At 44.5% G+C, this 18,120-nt stretch overlaps 1 protein-coding gene across 1 annotated transcript; it reads right to left on the bottom strand.

Annotated features, from left to right (window-relative positions):
• Window positions 1-216: 216 nt before the first annotated feature.
• Window positions 217-12,744, bottom strand: LOC127231698 (protogenin-like). The gene is made up of 6 exons (XM_051197408.1): window positions 12,615-12,744; window positions 11,304-11,490; window positions 10,931-11,058; window positions 8,530-8,700; window positions 1,731-1,913; window positions 217-410 (listed from the first exon to the last, which is right to left on the bottom strand). Exons 1-6 carry the CDS (start codon window positions 12,727-12,729, stop codon window positions 217-219), a joined length of 978 nt encoding a protein of 325 aa, XP_051053365.1. The 5' UTR covers window positions 12,730-12,744.
• Between the last annotated feature and the right edge of the window lie 5,376 nt (window positions 12,745-18,120).

Genomic DNA, 18,120 nt, shown 5'->3' with positions numbered 1-18,120 from the left:
ACAGTGTGTGCGTGGAGCGCTGAGGTTGACCTAGGTGTCAATCACTTCCCACATTACGTTTGAGGTTGAATCTCTCACTGAAACTGGAGCTCGCCATTTCTACCACGTTGCTGTGGAGCTGCAGGGGGTTGTCCTGCCTTTGCCTCTTGAAAGCTGGGATGATAGGCAGGCACCACACCCACCTAGCATCTCTGTGGGTTCTGGGACCTTTGGTTCTCACACTTGGCATTTTACCTGTGAGTCCATCACTCCAGGCCCTACATTAGCATCTTGAGCAAGAGAAGCATACCTGGCTTTGCTTCGGTATATCAAGATTAGAACACAGATGAGGATGCAGGTCAAGGCTATGCCAACGCCTACTGCAATACCCGTCATTGACTTCTGGTCCAGATGGTAATAGCCTGAATAAGCTAGAGAGGGAAGACGTTTATTCAATCAGAAGAAACAACCACATCCGCACCATCATTGCTCACACAGTTGCTTTTCTGTAACTTGCCTTCACCTCACAGGAACAGTTTAGACATTCCTTCTAAGCAGAAAAGTCATGAATTGATTCTTGCCAGTGATTACAGAAGTCAATTTATCTTCTAGTATGAAGATTGAGGCCAGGCCACATTTAGACAGCATACTATTATATCAAACAATGAGCATCAATCTAGAATTTTATTGAGTTATTTATTTGTGTTTTTTGAGATAGGGTTTCTCTGTGTAACAGCCCTGGCTGCCCAGGAATAAACTCTGTAGACCAGGCTGGCCTTGAACTCAGATATCTGCCTGCCTCTGCCCCCCAAGTGCTGGGATTAAAGTCGTGCAGGACCCCCTGCCTGTTTTTGTTTGTTTGTTTTTCAAGACAAGGATTCTTTGTGTAGCTGTGGCTGTCCTAGAATTCACTTTGTAGATAAAGCTGGCCTTGTACTTGCATAGATCTGCCTGCCTCTGCCTCCAGAATGCTGGGACTAAAACGTGGCCACCACTACACCTGGACCCTTTCTGTTCAGCAGGCAGTTTCTGTTTACAGCCATTCTGTTTCTCTATAGAAACCAGAGTGAGGTGTCTAGTCCTGGACCCCAAGGAGGCACTGGCTCCCTGTAGACCAGCGGACAATTGAGAGTCCTGAGTAAAGGTGGGGGCTAAGCCACATTTCCCCCGCTCCCAGCTGTTTTTCTGGGTAAAATCAAACTTCTGGCTGGGAAAGCTGTTTTTCTTAATGAAATCCAGGCTCTTCCCAGCCTTGGTACCACAACCACCTCTGCTGCTGATTTCCTCAGAACCTTCCAGGATGCTCACACCCACCAGTGTGTAACTCATCCAGCCCAGTGGCTGCACAGCTGGGTAAGCAACTGGGAGCATATTGGTCTGGGAGCACTGTGGTCTGGAACATAGTGGTATGGGAGCACAGCAGTCTGGGGGCACAGAGGTTTGGGAGCATAGCAGTCTGGGAGCACAGAGGTTTGGGAGCATAGCAGTCTGGGAGCACAGAGGTCTGAGAGCACAGCAGTCTGAGAGCACAGAGGTTTGGGAGCACAGCAGTCTGGGAGCACAGCAGTCTGGGAGCTGAAAGTTCGTTCTGAGGTGTGTCTAGGATCACAGATAGCCATGCATTACAGAAAACCCAGAACTCCACAAGCAACAATTCAGCAAACCAAATGTAGGGTTAGGAGTGTGGCAATTGTGGCAGCTGAAGTCAAGTATTAGGGATGAAAACCCAGTGACTGTGGCAGCATCCAGACCTTTGGCATCAGAAGAATCCAATCGCTTGGGCCTCTGGTTCGATTCCGAAGTGCCCTTGGGGAGGACAACCAGCTCCACAGAATTGGAGAAGGGGCCTTCTCCCACCTCGTTGGATGCAGATATCTTGACAATGTACACGTTCCCTGCCACCAGGTTTTCCAGTAAAGCCATGGTCATTGCCCCTAGAGACATACAAATTAAGTAAACATTTACAGCCATACAAACATGGACCAGCACTTAAAAAGTATTTATTCTGAGGGGTCTGGAGAGATGATGGCTCAGCAATTAAGCATGTTTGCTGGCCTGGTGGTTGCGGCGCACACCTTTGATCCCAGCACTCAGGAGTTCGAGGCCAGCCTGGTCTACAAGTCAAGTTCCAGGACAGACTCCAAAGATACATAGAGAAACCTGGTTTTGGAAAACAAACATACAAACAAAAACAAAACAAATAGTGTTTGCTGATCATGCAGAAGACCTGAGTTCAATTCCCAGCACCCACATCACACAGCTTACAACACTTGTAACTCCAGCTCCAAGGATTCTAATGTCCAATTCTGGATTCCCCAGATATATGTGCCATGCACAAAAACATAAATAAAAATAGAAGTAAATCTAAAAAAAATCTTTTCCCTAATTGTAGAAGTGACTTTTTCATTACTGTCACCTGGAAAACAGATTTAAATATAGATACACTGATTATTCCACTGCAGACATTTAAATTATTTCCATGTGTACTAATGAAGGGACACAGATTTTCCTGTTCGTTTGCTTTTTCAAAAACAATTTTTTTTTTTGGTTTGGTATGGTGCTAGGATTGAACCCAGGTCCTTGTGCTTGCTAAGCAAGCGCTCTGCTATGGAGCTACATCCACAGCCCGAATACATACTCACCTTATGCACTTTCACAGCTTAATGTTTTCACTTAACACTGTACTATGCATATGCAGTCAACCCACAAAGACCCCAGGTGGAGGTTTTTTGTTTGGTTGGTTTTTTAAAGATCTGTTTTCTTTTTAATGATGTGTATGTATGTTTGGGGAAGGGGTATGTGCCTGTGGTATACATAGACATCTGAAGGGGCATCAGATCCACCCCTACACATACCTCAAAGCTGGAGTTACAGGTGGTTATGAGCAGCCCTGATTCAGGTTCTGAACACTGAGCTTGGGTCTTCTGAAGAGCAGTATGCTTTCTTAACCATCAAGCCATCTCTCTAACCCTTTAGAGGGAACTCTTTACACAGAGCATATACTTTTGTTTCAGTGTATATGAGTATTTAAAATGTATATCAGTTTAATTTATACTGTTTACTTATAATGTATATGCCTGTATAATGTTTTACTCCTTCTATACACATGACATTTAGGACACATAATTATGGCCATTTCAACCTGTACAGAAAGAATGGCAAATGTAATGAGCCTGGATCAACAGTTAGAATTAGACTTTAAAAATCTAGTGTAAGAAAAAAAAAAAAAAAAAGCAATTCCAGCATAAGACCAGTCTTTCGTTTCAACTACTTAAGGTAACAGCTGTTTTAGATGAGCTTGTTCTTCCTTCTGACGCAAGAATAGGAGCCGGAGAAATGGCTCAGCAGTTAAGAGTATGTACTGCTCATGCAAAGGACTTACGTTAAATCCCCAGCACCCATGGCAAGTGGCTCACAACTGCCTATTAGTCCAGCACAAGGGATCAGGGCCTCTGGTCTCTGCAGACACTTGCATTCACAAGCACATCTCCCCACAAAGACACACTACACACACTTACTTAAAAACAATTAGCTGGGCATAGTGGCACACACCTTTAGTCCTAGCACCCTAGAGACAGAGGCAGAGGCAGGCAGATCTAATTGAGTTTGAGACAAGCCTGGTCTATAATGCCAGTACCAGGACCACACAGAGAAACCCTGTCTCAAAAAACAAAAACAAACAAACAAAAATTACAAATAAATAAATAAAAATAAAAATAAAAATAAATGGGGCTAGAGAGATAGCTCAGTAGTTAAGAGCATTGGCTGCTCTACCAGGATTTGGGTTCAATTCCCAGCACCCACATGGTAGCTCACAACTGTCTATTAACTCCAATTCTAGGAGATCCAATACCCTCTTTGGCTTCCACAGAGAGGCATCAAGCATGCAAGTGGTATATAGATATGCATGCAGGCAAACACCCATACACTTAAAAATGAAAGTAAAAATATTAAACAATAAAAAGACATATTTCATTGAGAAAGACAAATATTTTCCAAATGTTGAATGAATCTTTCAGCAACAGATTATCTTGTTTCTAAAAATACAGGTTTCCATGGGAACCACAGAGGCTGATGACCCCTCACAGGTTAACTCTTCTGAGAGCATTTTATTACATTTCTGTTTGAGTGTATGCTGTATGTGTGTGGTTGTGTGCACACTGGTGTGCTGCAATCAGCTATCTTCTTCCAACACGGGGGTTGGAACTCTTCCAGCTTGTTGGGGAGTGCTTTTACCCACTGAGCCATCTTCTCAACCCCACGTTAACCTGTACCCTGCAAGGTGACCAGACCATGGCCGGCAAGATGGCTTAAGGGCTAGAAACGCTTGCCATTGAGCCTGAGAGTCTGACTTTGATCCCTGGAACCCACAGGATAGAAGGAGAACTGACTCCCCACAGGTTGTCCCCTGATTTCCATATTACCAACCCAACACACACAGGAAATAAATAAAAAATGCTTTAAAACGATGCCCATGCTTCTTTGTAAAAGAATACATCTGCCTGAAGGCAACCATCACTTGAATCCAGGTGTTTAGCATCTGTGGGTGTTTTCTCTTCGATGGTCACTGAGGATTCCTGTTTGAACCTTACTATTTGTTTCTGCATTTAAAGAATTTCTCTTCAAGAGAGTCAGCCATACAGCTGTCATAACAGGGACACCTAGCTTTCCTGGTATGGGGAGGGAGCATTCTCCTCTTCCCATGATGCACAGGGGCCTACAACAACTTCAGAAAGCTTACAAGAGCTCACTCTAGTCAACTGCAAAGCCAGGGCTGGCTTTTCTGGAGCACTCACTAGGGTGCACCTCATCAGCAGGGAAGTGTGGGCAATCCTATGGCTGAAGCCCTGACACCACGGCCATTCTGCAGGTCACACACTGTGAGGTACCAGGAGCCCAACAGGACTTGTTTTCATGTTCTCCGGTTTCAACTTGGCCTGAAGAGAGTGTGAGTTACTTGAATAACCCAGCTGCTAAATAAACACAAGAAGCCCTATTTAGAAGCAGGAAGAGTCTGTACTGTGTACCTTGGACACAGGCAGAGGCATTACAAAACAAAGATGTACCGTGACAAGTTAAAATTAGCTAACGGGCCATTCCAACTTCTTCACAAGTAGAGATGAAAATAATGCTCCTGCTTTAGCATTAAATACATTTAAAATTTCAAAATGCTTGGCAAAAACTTACCACTACCAAAGCTTTGGCTGGGCAGTGATGGGAACCCCTTTAATCCCAGCATTCAGGAGGCAGATGCAGTGAGTTCGAGGACAGCATGGTCTACAAAGCAACTTTCAGGACAGCCAGAGCTACATAGAGAAATCCTGTCTCAGGGGAAATTTTTCTTTTGTTTTATGTACCCGAGCTCCTGATCCTCCTGCCTCTACATCCCAAGTGCTGAGATATGGGCATGCACTAACATGGTCAGTTTTTTCCAGTGCTGGGGACTAAACCCAGGCTTTCATGCATGCTAAGCAAGTACCCTACAAGCTGAACTACACCCCCAGCCCAATTAATTTAAGTTTTGTGAGTCAGCAGTGTATGTAAACACAATTCCTCTACCCAGCAAAAATGATTTCAGCTACAAAAAAAAAAAAAAAAAAAAAAAAAAAAGGAAAGAAAAAGAAAAAGGTGTAACACTCTGGCCTCCCATGAACACATGAGGCTTGTGTGTGGAGATCAGGCACCAACTTGCGGGCATCAGTTCTCTGCTTCCACCGTGTGGGTCCCAGGGATCAAACCCAGGAGCAAGCATCTTCGCCTGATGGTCCATCTTGCCAGCCCACTACCACAAGTGTTTTGATCCTCAAAACAAATAAATAAATAAATTCTTGATCTATCTGGTATTAAATAGGAACATATATATGTTCAATTTACACACATTAAAGATTATCAGCCAGGCAGTGGTGGTGGTGTGCGCCAATCCCAGCACTGGAGGTGCGGGATGGGGGCAGAGGAAGGCAGATCTCTAATTTCAAGGCCAGCCTGGTCTACAGATCGAGTTCCAGGACAGCCAGGGCTACACAGACAAACTTTGTTTTTCAAAAAAAAGGGAAAAAATATATCAGATCTGACAAAACCCTTACTTCCCCGTCTTTTCCTATACTCTCCTTTCCAAAACTGTTACGATCAGACACAAAAGACACTTTTCCACTTTGAGTTTTTCTCTATGCTAGGCTGTGTTCTTGCTTCTTAAGTGATTATAGGTTGACTCCTTTATGTTTTCTCTCTCAAAACTGGGACTAGATGGCTTTTTCTTATATTATTTACTTGTTCTTTCTGAGCCACAGCATTAACCATAAAGAAAGCTCTCTCCATTTAACAGACGACAAAAGCTTTTCACAAGAATGTTCCTGAAAACCTCACCAAGCAGCGTACAGATCATGTTTTCCCGCACACAATTATGTAGTTAGGAAGGTTCACAGAGATGCAAAGCCTGCAATTACTGTCCGAGTCTCCATGGAGCCAGAAATGAGGTAAGATATTCATTTCTGAGCTCTTTCCCAAACTCCAGAATGGGTCAATTTGAAAACAGGCAAAGGAAATTATTGTTTCCTTTTAGGAAGGCAAGAAAGAGGAATTCAGAGCAACGAGCTCAAGTGGGTCCTTATTAATATTTATGACACCTCATTAAATCAGATTTGTCATTTGGTTAAGTATTGTGTCAATAAACCATCTTGGAAAGGAGGCTGGAACTGAACTGCAGTAGGGGGTGGGGAGATGGCTCATGGGTGAAAAATGTTGCTCTTCTGGAGGACCCCAAGTCACTCATGCTCTAGGAAACTCAGCATCCTCCTCTAGCCTCTGCAGGCACTGCACACATGTGACAAGGACAAACAAAGGCAAAAATAAATCTAAAACGAGACACATGGTAGGGCCCCCAAAAAAGGCAAAGAGGTTTTAAAGGTATGACAAACCAAGTCAGATCCCCAAGACCCACATAGTGGAGACAACCAACCCCTCCATGTTGTTCTCTGAGCCCCCCTAACAGGGGGGGTCTAACAGGACATCAGTACATGTAACAACACAGCCAAGGTTGGAGACACTTTGTTTCCACAGCTTTATCTTTCCATCCAGACTCTAAACACCTCTCCCGACTGTCCCTAGACTCCTCATCCCTATCAGAATCACAGTTCATGGAATCAGTAAGAAAATGCAGTAATTGCTTGAAGCTCTAGAGGGGTCTTTGAAGCTGCAAGGGACACTGACAAACAAGACACATAACTGTCAACTCTTAATTACCTTCAAATGTCCTCAGAAGCCAGTTACTCCTGAGTGGGGCTCATGAGAACAGAAAACATGGATCTACAGCCATAAAAACTGCAGGTACATGGCTAGAGAGAATGAGCCACAGCTAAGGGCACTAGCTGCCCTTGCAAAGGACTCAGGTTCATTTCTTAGCTCCTACATGGTGGCTCAAAATGCCTATTCTGAGAAATCTGATGTCCTCTTCCAGCCTATGTGAGGAATTGCATTCATACGCACAAACTCAGTCACACAGAATTAAAAATAAATTTTAAATCTGTAAAGAAAAGAAAACTCTCCAGCCAATGGTGGTGCACACCTTAAATCTCAGCACTCAGGAGGCAGATGCAGATGGATCTCTGTAAGTTCAAGGCCAGCCTGGTCTACAGAGCGAGTTCCAGGACAGCTAGGGCTACCCAGAGAAACCCTGTGTAGTTTTTTTTAAGGAACCAAAAAAAAAAAAAAAAAGGGGGGGGGGATTATTATAATCCTTAAGCTTTTTGTGTTTTCTTCCATGAGATAGGCTTGTGCTGGCCATAAGATTGGAATTTTTTTTTAAATCTCAAAAGTGCTAGGATTTACAGATGTGGACCACCACCCCCAAATCCTTAAACTTATAATTGCTTGGCAAACCTTCCTTTTCCCAGCACATGTGAATTAAGGGCATGCCAGAATAACACTTTAAATTCCCCATCTAAACTGCTATATGGAACATGTCCAAATGGGGGATTTAAAATTTTAAAAAGAATGTAATGTTAAAAGCACGCAGTGAGAATATTAAGAATTTGATAATTCATTATTCCTCAGATAAAAACAGACTACTGTTTGAGACCTTTAACAGTGTTATTAAGTCCTGACCAGGTTTTCTCTATACTTAAAAAAACTGGGGCCAGCAAGATGGCTCCAAAGGCAGCGGGCTTGCTGAGCAACCCTAACTGGAACCCACTGCAAAGGCCAGAAGTGGTGGCACACATCTGTAATCCCAGCACCCCTATGGTGAGATGGGAGGTGCAAAGAGAAGTGACCAGGGGCTCCTGGGTCAGCTATCAGAGGCAGAGACAAATAAGACCCTGCCTGAACAAGGTGGAAGGCGAGACACGTGCATGTCTGTACTCACACGTACCATTGACTAACTGAGTGGAACTGGCAGATGGCTTGCCAATGAATGGTCTTTGAGCAAAACCAGAAACCTTAGTAATCAGTTACTTCCTACATAAGAACGTAAACTCAATGCCAGTTCTGTATCACTTCCTTGGTCTCCCTGTGACACTGACATACCTTATTGGCATCCTCCTTGATCACACTCACCTTCTCTGTGTAGGACCTGCCACTCGCCCGCAATCCAGGCCTTCCTGGAAGCATATAAGATGGTGTAGCGTGTCACCACTGTTTCTGGGCCATCTGGGGGTTTCCAGGAAACAAGAGCAGTGTCATCCTCTATCAGTGTCACCTTCACCCCCACTGGGGGGCCTGTGGGTGCTGTGGGGACATGAGAATGATACTGTATGAGCAGGGTTAGAGGAGTTACAAGCACTCAAATGATGGCTGAGAGACGGAGAACCATGGACAAGTCTGCTCAACCAGAAACTACTATAAGAAATCTAAACATCACAGCTTTTGAGATTCATTGCAATAACAGGAAAGAGCTGAGGCTGGCCTCCAATACCTCCCCAGAGCCCGGAACAGGCAGGTACTACCATATCTGGTTGGGTAAAACCGAGGGCTCCGTGCATGCTAGGCAATCGCCCAGCACTTACCTTACCCACTGAGCTATTTCCCCAATCTTAATTCTACCTTCAGGTAGAATTAAAAAGCATTACATTAAAATTTTTTACATTAAAAAGCAAAACAAAACATAAAGAAGAGGGTAGACTCTACATAGAAATGTCCTAGATCCGAGGGACAGGATTTTCAGGACTTTTAAAATGTTATTGTTAAAGTACCAATCAGAAGCCGGGCATCAGTGGCGCACACCTTTAATCCTAGCACTAGGGAAGCAGAGGCAGGGGGAATCTCTGTGAGTTCGAGGCCAGCCTGGTCTACAGAGTGAGTTCCAGGACAGCCTCCAAAGCTACACAGAGAAACCCTGTCTCGAAAAAAAACAAAGAAACAAAACAAAAAAGTACCGATCAGAAAGGCTCATGGAAGCAGGGAACTGATGAGCATGAGCCAGGCCATTGGAACACTTCCTGGCACAGAGCGGAAAGGGAAGGGAGGGTGTACAGTTTATTGTTTCATCTATTCACCAGAGAAAGGCCCTATTGGTACTGACTCCAAACTGTAGCTACTACTAAAACGTTCAGAACAATAACCTGATCCAGAAAGCCTGAAGCAAATGCTCCAGAGACTAAAGCATTTAGTTACTTCCCAAGACGCCAGAATCTGTGTTTATAGATCAGACTCGAATAAGAATGCCTGTGTGTGTGTGTGAACGCCAGTAACATGGAGTATCAGCTGACTCCACATTTAACGAGAGCTCAGAGTATGAAGAGACAGGCTTTCATGCTGTGTTTTATGGATGTCATCTAAACCACAGATCTAGGGACACAAAGCACTGTAACCAGAGCCACAGATGTCATAGTCGGTGCACAGCCAGCTATTCATGTGGCACTGGGTGCACCACCAGGCTGATGTAGGGAAGTGCGGTTTGGGGTGGGGTCCTAAGCGGCTTAATAAGCTTCTTCTGCTCTCAGTGAGCTGATGCTGAGGCTCAAACATCATGACTAACTGGGGAAAAAAATTAAAAAGGAGTCCGCAAAGGGACAGAAACTAAAGTTTACCGGCTTTAGTTCGGGGGAGGGGGGGGCGGCGGAGAGGGATGTGCTTAAATATAATAGGGAAAAATTCAAAAGGGAAAAAAATTAAGTAGCAGATATCAGTTGGGGGAGATGAGGGGAAGTGGCGGATAGACTTCCATTCTTCTAATCTAGGCTTGTCCTTGAACTCACTATGTAGATGAGGAGAACCTTCAATTTCTAAGCCTCCTGAATCTATCCCCTGGTGGTGGTGCTCACCTTTAATCCCAGGAAGCAGAGGCAAATGGATCTCTGTACATTTGAAGTCAACCTAGTCTACAGAGTGACAGATAGGACAGCCAGGGCTACAGAGAAACCTTGTCTCAACGCCCCCCTCCCCTGAAAAACAACAAACCTCTCTGAGTTTGAGGTCAGTCTAGTCTGCAGACTGAGTTCTATGATAGCCATTTTGATTCTGTCTCAAAAAACAAAACAAAAACCCAAACAACAACAATAACAAAAGCCAGTTTTTAAAAAATATATAAGCAGAGGCAGCTGGATCTCTGTAAGTTCGAGGCAGCCTGGACTACACAGCAAGTTTCAGGACAGCCAGGACTGTTATACAGAGAAACCTTGTCTTGAAACAACAATAACAAAAAACAAACAAAACAAAAATAAAAATGTAAAATATAAATACACACACACACACACACACACACACACACACACACATATATATATATATATATATAAAATCCATAGTGGAACTAGAGAGATGGCTCAGTGGTTAAGAGTACCATCTGCTGCTATCGTGCAGTCCCAGTCCAACCATCTGTACCTATACCAGAGAATCTGATGCCGTCTTCTGGCTTCTGTAGACACTGTATGCATGTGCTGCACAGACACAATGCAGCCCAAACACCCAATCATGTAACAAATAAAAGATGGATGCACGGGGTGGCTTCAGGTCCTACCTTCTGGCAGTGTGGAGTGGTAGACCACGGGGCTCCAGGGACTGGAGAGCTGATCCACATGCAGACGGACAGCAAACTCATACTTGGTGTTTGGTTCTAGTCCTTGGACCAACATGTGCGTTTCTGATCTGTGTTAAAGAGTAAGGGGGTTGTTAGCACCGGTGACATATTTGCAATAGTCGGTGTATCAATTCATGTCAAGGAAGCACAGTTTTCAGAACCGAACAAACAACGGGAACCGAATCTTCCAGACATTTTAGATTATCAGCTCTGAAAGAGTCCTCAATGAAGCCCAAGCTGAGCCCAAGACAGCAGTCGGAAGTGTGAGCGGCCAGGATCGCAAAGGAAACAACCATGAAGGCGAGTTACATACGTTTGCAGGTAGAGAACCAGAGAGGCGTTCTGCAGGCCGACAGGGTTACAGCGGATAGTGTAGTTAATGACTTGGGCCGTGGTGAATGCAGGCCTCCTCCAGTGCAGGAAGATGGAAGAGGAGGTGTTAGCCTTCGCATAGAGATGGTGGGGTGGCGGTGGCGGAGGGACCATGCGATCTCGAACAGCTATTGAGAAATGCAACACGGATTCACTGCAAGGGTTGGGTGTTGTAGAGAGCGGTATAACGGAAAAGGAGAAAACTGCAAGGCCGGTGGGTCTGAGGTCTTTCTCCCACCGGTATCATAATGGCCTATCCCTGACTACTCAAGCTAGCAAACTCTTCTGTGAGTTAGATGAAGACTCAAACGCTTAACTGTCTGAAAAACAATAGCTCTAGACAGTTTTAGTAGCGCATGACTTTAACCCCGGCATTCAGAGACAAGAAGAACTCTGTGAGTTCAAGACCAGCCTGGTCTATACAGTGAGTTCCAGAAAATCCAGAGCTACACAGTGAGGTCCTGTCTTGAAAAAAAAAAAAAAAAAGAAAGAATGGAAAAACAAAAACCCAAATGTTCCCCCACTCCCCTGCAAAAAAGGAAAAAAAAAAAAAAAAAACCAAACAAATACTCTAGTATCATAGCAGATGCCTTTAATCTTAGGAGACAGATCTCTGAGTTCAGTTCATTTTCTTTTCTTTTGAGACAGGGTTTCGCTGTGTAACAATCCTGGCTGTTCTGGAACTCACTTTGTAGACCAGGCTGGGCCCCAGCTCATTGAGATCCGTCTGCCTCTGCTTCCCAAGTGCTGGAACTAAAAGCATGCACCACCAACACCTGGAAGATCTCTGAGTTCAAGGCCAGCCTGGTCTATATAACAAGTTCAGGACAGCCTGGGCTATATACAGTAAGACCCTGTATGGGACCATATATGGAAAAGCAAAGTACTAGCCAAAGGTAGAGAAAGCCAGAGCTAGAAGAACAAGACACAGAAACAATTGAAGAAAAAACTGGCCTCCAGGCAAAAGCAGACAAGAGGAAATTCAGTGTGTAGGTAACCTATGTGTTTCCCCCAGTTAGCTTCTAACAGTCTTCTGCAGGCAAAATTAAAACAGGTACTTAGAACTGAAACATCCCACTTTTACTGAGTCCCCACTTATACAAGACGTGCCCAGCAGCTGGAGCATATAAAGAAATTACTCCCGCCCCATCCAGTCTTTCAAGTAGTAAGGAAGCTGAATTTCAAACAGGGGGTGGGGTGGGGTAGGGGGTATATCTGAGCCACAGCACAAAGCTGTGTGGCTGTCACTCACACACGCATCCAGGAGTGCTGACAGTTTGGTCTGCCTGGTAGCCGTCTTCCATGTTGTTGTAAGCCAGCAGCCTCACATGGTATTTTCTTCTTGGATCTAGAAAGGAGACCAGCATCACTCATGGAGACCAACCCTCCACAGCATCACTCATGGGGACCAGGTCTCCACAGCACTCATGGGGACCAGCCCTCCACAGCATCACTCATGGGGACCAGCCCTCCAGCATCACTCATGGGGACCAGGCCTCCACAGCACTCATGGGGACCAGCCCTCCACAGCACTCATGGGGACCAGGCCTCCACAGCATCACTCATGGGGACCAGCCCTCCACAGCATCACTCATGGGGACCAGGCCTCCACAGCATCACTCATGGGGACCAGCCCTCCAGCATCACTCATGGGGACCAGGCCTCCACAGCACTCATGGGGACCAGCCCTCCACAGCACTCATGGGGACCAGGCCTCCACAGCATCACTCATGGGGACCAGCCCTCCACAGCATCACTCATGGGGACCAGCCCAGCACTCATGGGGACCAGCCCTCCACAGCATCACTCATGGGGACCAGCCCTCCACAGCATCACTCATGGGGACCAGCCCTCCACAGCATCACTCATGGGGACCAGCCCTCCGCTACGGGCAGAAGCCCTGGCAGAGGTGCAGGTTTGGCATGGGCACTTTCTGAACGTAGGACGGTTCTAAGAGCAATGCCCCTTCCTTTTTCCTAATCTAGACTCTCTTGCTGTCACTATCTGCTGTGACACTGCCACTGGGATTACTGGTTATCTTTAAAGTTGATGTGTTTAACCCAATTTCAAACCACCACAAACACTCCATTTCAAATGGCCAAATTTTTATTTTCATTATAAATTACATTTTATTCCTTCATTTTGAATGTTCGTGTGTCCATGCTGCCACACATGGAGGGAAGAGGACAACTCTGGGTCAGTTTTTCTTTCCACTCTGAGTTCTGGAAATCACTTCTATCAGGGCTCAGTGTTTTTAAGGACAGGGTCTTGCCCAGGCTGCCTTCCAATTGCCTATGTACTCAAGCTAGGCTTAAATTCCCCATACAGTCCAGACTGGCTTGGAATTGTACCCTCTCCTGACTCAGCCTCCTCTCCATGATGGGTCCCCAAAGGTTATTTTATACAGATGTGTTTTGCTGTGGCAATTAAATTCGAGAGTAGTATTTTCTCCCTCAGTTAGGGAGAATTAGGACAAACACCCTTCAGTAGAACCTCTGAGTATTTATTTCTAAGTGGGTCTCTTTCCAAGAAACCTCCATTTTCAAGCTCATATATAATTCAAGACTGGTGGGCTGGAGCGCCCTCTACTGGTGCCTGTTAGCTATCACAGCACAAAAAAAAGGAACCCATCCCATGCAGTTTTTTCAATGTATATGAATAGGTATTCAAATCATTTTTCCTTAAGCAAATGAAAAATACTCTCATTCATAGAACAGTTGAGGAATTAATTCACAGCTGACCTAAGGGCACACACATATATTAAAAATAACAAAAGTAACCCTATAGTGAATTCATTTAAAACATGAAAATACATTTGTGAAATTCTCCAAAGTAATTTTTAAGATTTATAATTTCTACATTAGAAATTTATAAATATATTAATTCTTTATGTTAAAATATATTTAAAAGGGCTAGAGAGATGGCTCAGTGGTTAAGAGCACCGGCTGCTCTTCCAGAGGTCCTGAGTTCAATTCCCAGCAACCACATGGTGGCTCACAACCATCTCTTCTGGCCCAAAGGCATACATGTAGGCAGAACATCATATTATAAAATATCCTGGGTAGGCAAGAAGGCCCAACAGGTAAAGCCTGACTACCTAACTTCAAGGTAGGACACACACAGTAGGAAAGGAAACAATGCCTCAAAAAACAAAACACCTCTGTAAGTTCAAAGCCAACCAGTTCACACAGGGAGACCCAGGGCAGCCAGAACTACACAGAGAGACCTTGTCTCAAGAAACCAGAAAACAACAACAAAAGAAAGCCACAACAAACATAACCAACCAAAATATTCAAAAGACATTCCCCACCTAAAAACCGACTTTAGAGAGGATAAGAAGAAGGCTCAGGGCCATACAAAGCTAACTGAGAACTGGGAACTTACCGACAGATACATATGTTCTCCTCTGTTCCTTTTGGAGGCAGCCAAATTAGGAAGCCCAGCCTGGCCTTGAACTCACAATTCTCCTATCCCAGACCCCAAGTGCAGTGTTTAAAGGCATGTACTACCACTCCAGCCTGGACTACAAATTTATGACAAAGCACAGGGCCTCTACATTTGCACAAATACACATTCCTACATCAGAAAAAGTTTGTCTGTTCCAAACAATTTCAAAATAGAACACACACACACAACTGAGAGCTATTAGACAAATATTTTTAAAATAATTTATATTTTTATTTCATTTGCATTCATGCTTTACCTGCTTGCATGTTTTCGTGAAAGTGTCAGATCCCTTGAAACTGAAGTTACAGGCAGGTATGAGCTGCCATGTGGGTGCTAGGAATTGAACCTGGGTCCTCTGGAAGAACCACTGAGCCATCTTAACCACTGAGCCATCTCTCCAGCCCCAGACAAATATTTTATAAAGTAATTACCAGAATTACTTTATTCAAGAGCACTTGAATTTCATGACCCAAATAATTTACAATTTTTGGTTCAGGTTAATGACTATTCAAATTTGGATCTATTTTCATCTTTCTTTCCCATCCTTCTATTGAATCTATCAATCAATTGAATTCCTGGTTCCACCCTGCAGGTACTCTGTGTTGTGACTAGTGGAACACTGCACTAGATTCCCATGAATTCAGAGGGCAATGTTGGCAAATCTTTCTGTAATCAGGGGCTGGGTCTTTGGGACCATCTGCTGATGGTAGCATGCCATTCCAGGGACAGGTAGACACAGAAAAGAGAATATGAGGCAGACTTGCTTCAGAGCCCAACACAGCATAGGCATTCTCATAGAATATTGCCTAAGGAGGGTGTTAGAATGAGTGGAGAGTTCATTTCTCTGATCTCTGGGATGGTGTGTGTATACATGCATTTGAGTATGCACAAATATGTGTCTTGTATGAAGTTATGGGGCCAGAGGTTGACACTGGGTACCTTCCTGAGTTACCTCTCCATGTTATTTTTGAGGCAGGGGCTCTCACAGAACCTAGAGCTTACTGATTCAGCTAGGATGGCTGGTCAGTGAGCTCCAGGGATCCACTTGAATTAGTCCACTTCTGGCTTCTTTGTGGGTGTTGGGGATCCTAACTCTGGTCATCATTCTTGCATGGTAAACATTTTACCAACTGAGCCTGTATTCCCAGTACGGGGAAGGCAGAGTCAGGATTCCTGAAGCTTGTTGGCCAACCAGCTAACCCATTCAGTGGATTCCAGGTTCAGCAAGACACCCTGTCTCAAAACACAAAATGGAAAGCAACAGAAGAAGGCAGCCTCTAACTCAACATACATATCACACACACATACACACACACACACACACACACACACACACACACACACACACACACACACAAAGGAGGGAAACATAAAGCTACATCATTAGTAGAAGGAAGGGAACAAACTAATAAGTTAAGCATGTAGAACCAACATTTGAAACAATAGGCAAAAACACAGAGACTAAACTGAACAAAATAATGGGAGTTCTAAACCTGAGTTCTGCAGGCTTCGGCTCGGATGGTGAAGCAGAGAACAGGATCCACACTAGAACGCTTCGTGGAAAAAGCTCCTTAGGCTAACACAGCCCTGCTGGAGTTAAGTATTGCCACATGCACAGTGCTTTATCTCATGACACTCAGCAAACTAAGGCAATGTGGTTTGAGGCGAAGCAGCAGAGCTAGAACAGCCACAAAGGACAGTGTAGGCTTTCTCAGGAAGGGAGGAAGAGAGGAGGCAGGACAGAAAGAATTAACACCAGTTCCCAAAACTCAACACAAGATACTTTTATATTTTCCTTTCCATCTTTCTTTTGTTCTTTCTTTCTTTCTTTCTTCCTTCCTTCCTTCTTCCCTCCCTCCCCCCTCTTTCTCTCTTCCTTTTCTTTTTTTTGGGTTTTCAAGACAGGGTTTCTCTGTGTAGCTGTGGAGCCCCCTATGTTGATCAGACTGGCCTTGAACTCACCATCTTTATACCTCAGCCTCTCAAGCAGTTGGAATAACTAACAGGCATGAGTCACCAGAATGGTGCAAAGAGGTAGCATTTGAACTTTGGGTTAAATTTGCTTTAAAGGGGTCAGGAGAGACAGCTCGATGCCTAAGCATGCTTCGTGCTCTTGCAGAGAAGTTCAGTTCTTAGCACCCACATCGGGTGGCTACAACCACCTTTATAGAACTTCGGCTCTGTGGGGTGTGGTGGTGCAGAGTCCCACTACCAGAGAAGGCAGAAGATCTATGAGTTTAAAGCCAACGTGGTCTGCAAAGCAAGTTTCAAGACAGCCAAGGCTTACCCACAGAAACCCTATCTCAGAAAGAAAACAAACAAGCAAACAAAGACAAATAAAACCCTCCAGCTCCTCCTCTGCGACCCTCTTCTGGCCACCATAGGTAACTGCATACATACACAGGGCATACATACATACACACACACACACACACACACACACACACACACACACACACAGAGTTAAAAATAAAATTAAATACCTTTTAAAATGCTTTAAAAGTTGGAAATGTATAAAAATATTGTGTCAAGGCCAAAAAGCTCAAATAGTTCAATTTAATGTACATTTAATCCTAAATGTTTTTTAACTAAAAAAAGTTTATGTATGTGTATGTGCCCCAGGATGTTTGCGGGTACACATGTGTGCCATGGAATGCATGTGGAGGCCAGAGAACAACTTTGTGGGATCAGTGCTATCCACCTTTGTGGGGACTCTGGAGCTCAAACATAGGTCTCCAGATTTGGATGGCAAGCACCTTTCTGCTTTGAGCCATGGTACTGGCCCCCTACATGTTTTGGTTAGTAACAATTCCAATCTGGAGCACGAGCTTGTATGAAAGTGACTGTCATCCCCAGCCATACAAATATGACTCATCTGTTCTAAGGAGTCAACTTCTAGTCAAAAAGGTCCTGACACACTGATGAGATTTAGCCAGTGTCTTTCTGCTGGCTCTGGGTCTCACCTTCCTTCCCAATCCATTCTCTCCCACAAGCTCACCTATTAGGACTATTAGTCACAAGAGACGGAGTAGGGACCAGGAGCCTGGCTGGCTGACGGAGAAAAGGCTCCCAGCTGTCAGGAGAACACTTACAGATTGTCTGCCAAAAGTCAGACTCCTGAGACTCGAGGATTAAAATGACACAACTCTTCCTTTGACTTTGATTGTTTTGGTTTTTAAAAATTATTTATTCTTACATTGGTGTTTTGCCTGCAAGTATGTCTATGTGCAGGAATCAAATCCTCTGGAACAGGAGTTACAGACAGCTGTGAACTGTCACGTGGGTGCTGGGAATTGGACCCTGGTCCTTAG

Source organism: Phodopus roborovskii, unplaced genomic scaffold (assembly GCF_943737965.1).
Source record: "Phodopus roborovskii unplaced genomic scaffold, PHOROB, whole genome shotgun sequence".
NCBI lineage: Eukaryota > Metazoa > Chordata > Mammalia > Rodentia > Cricetidae > Phodopus > Phodopus roborovskii.
This window is presented reverse-complemented; position numbering and strand designations above follow the sequence as displayed.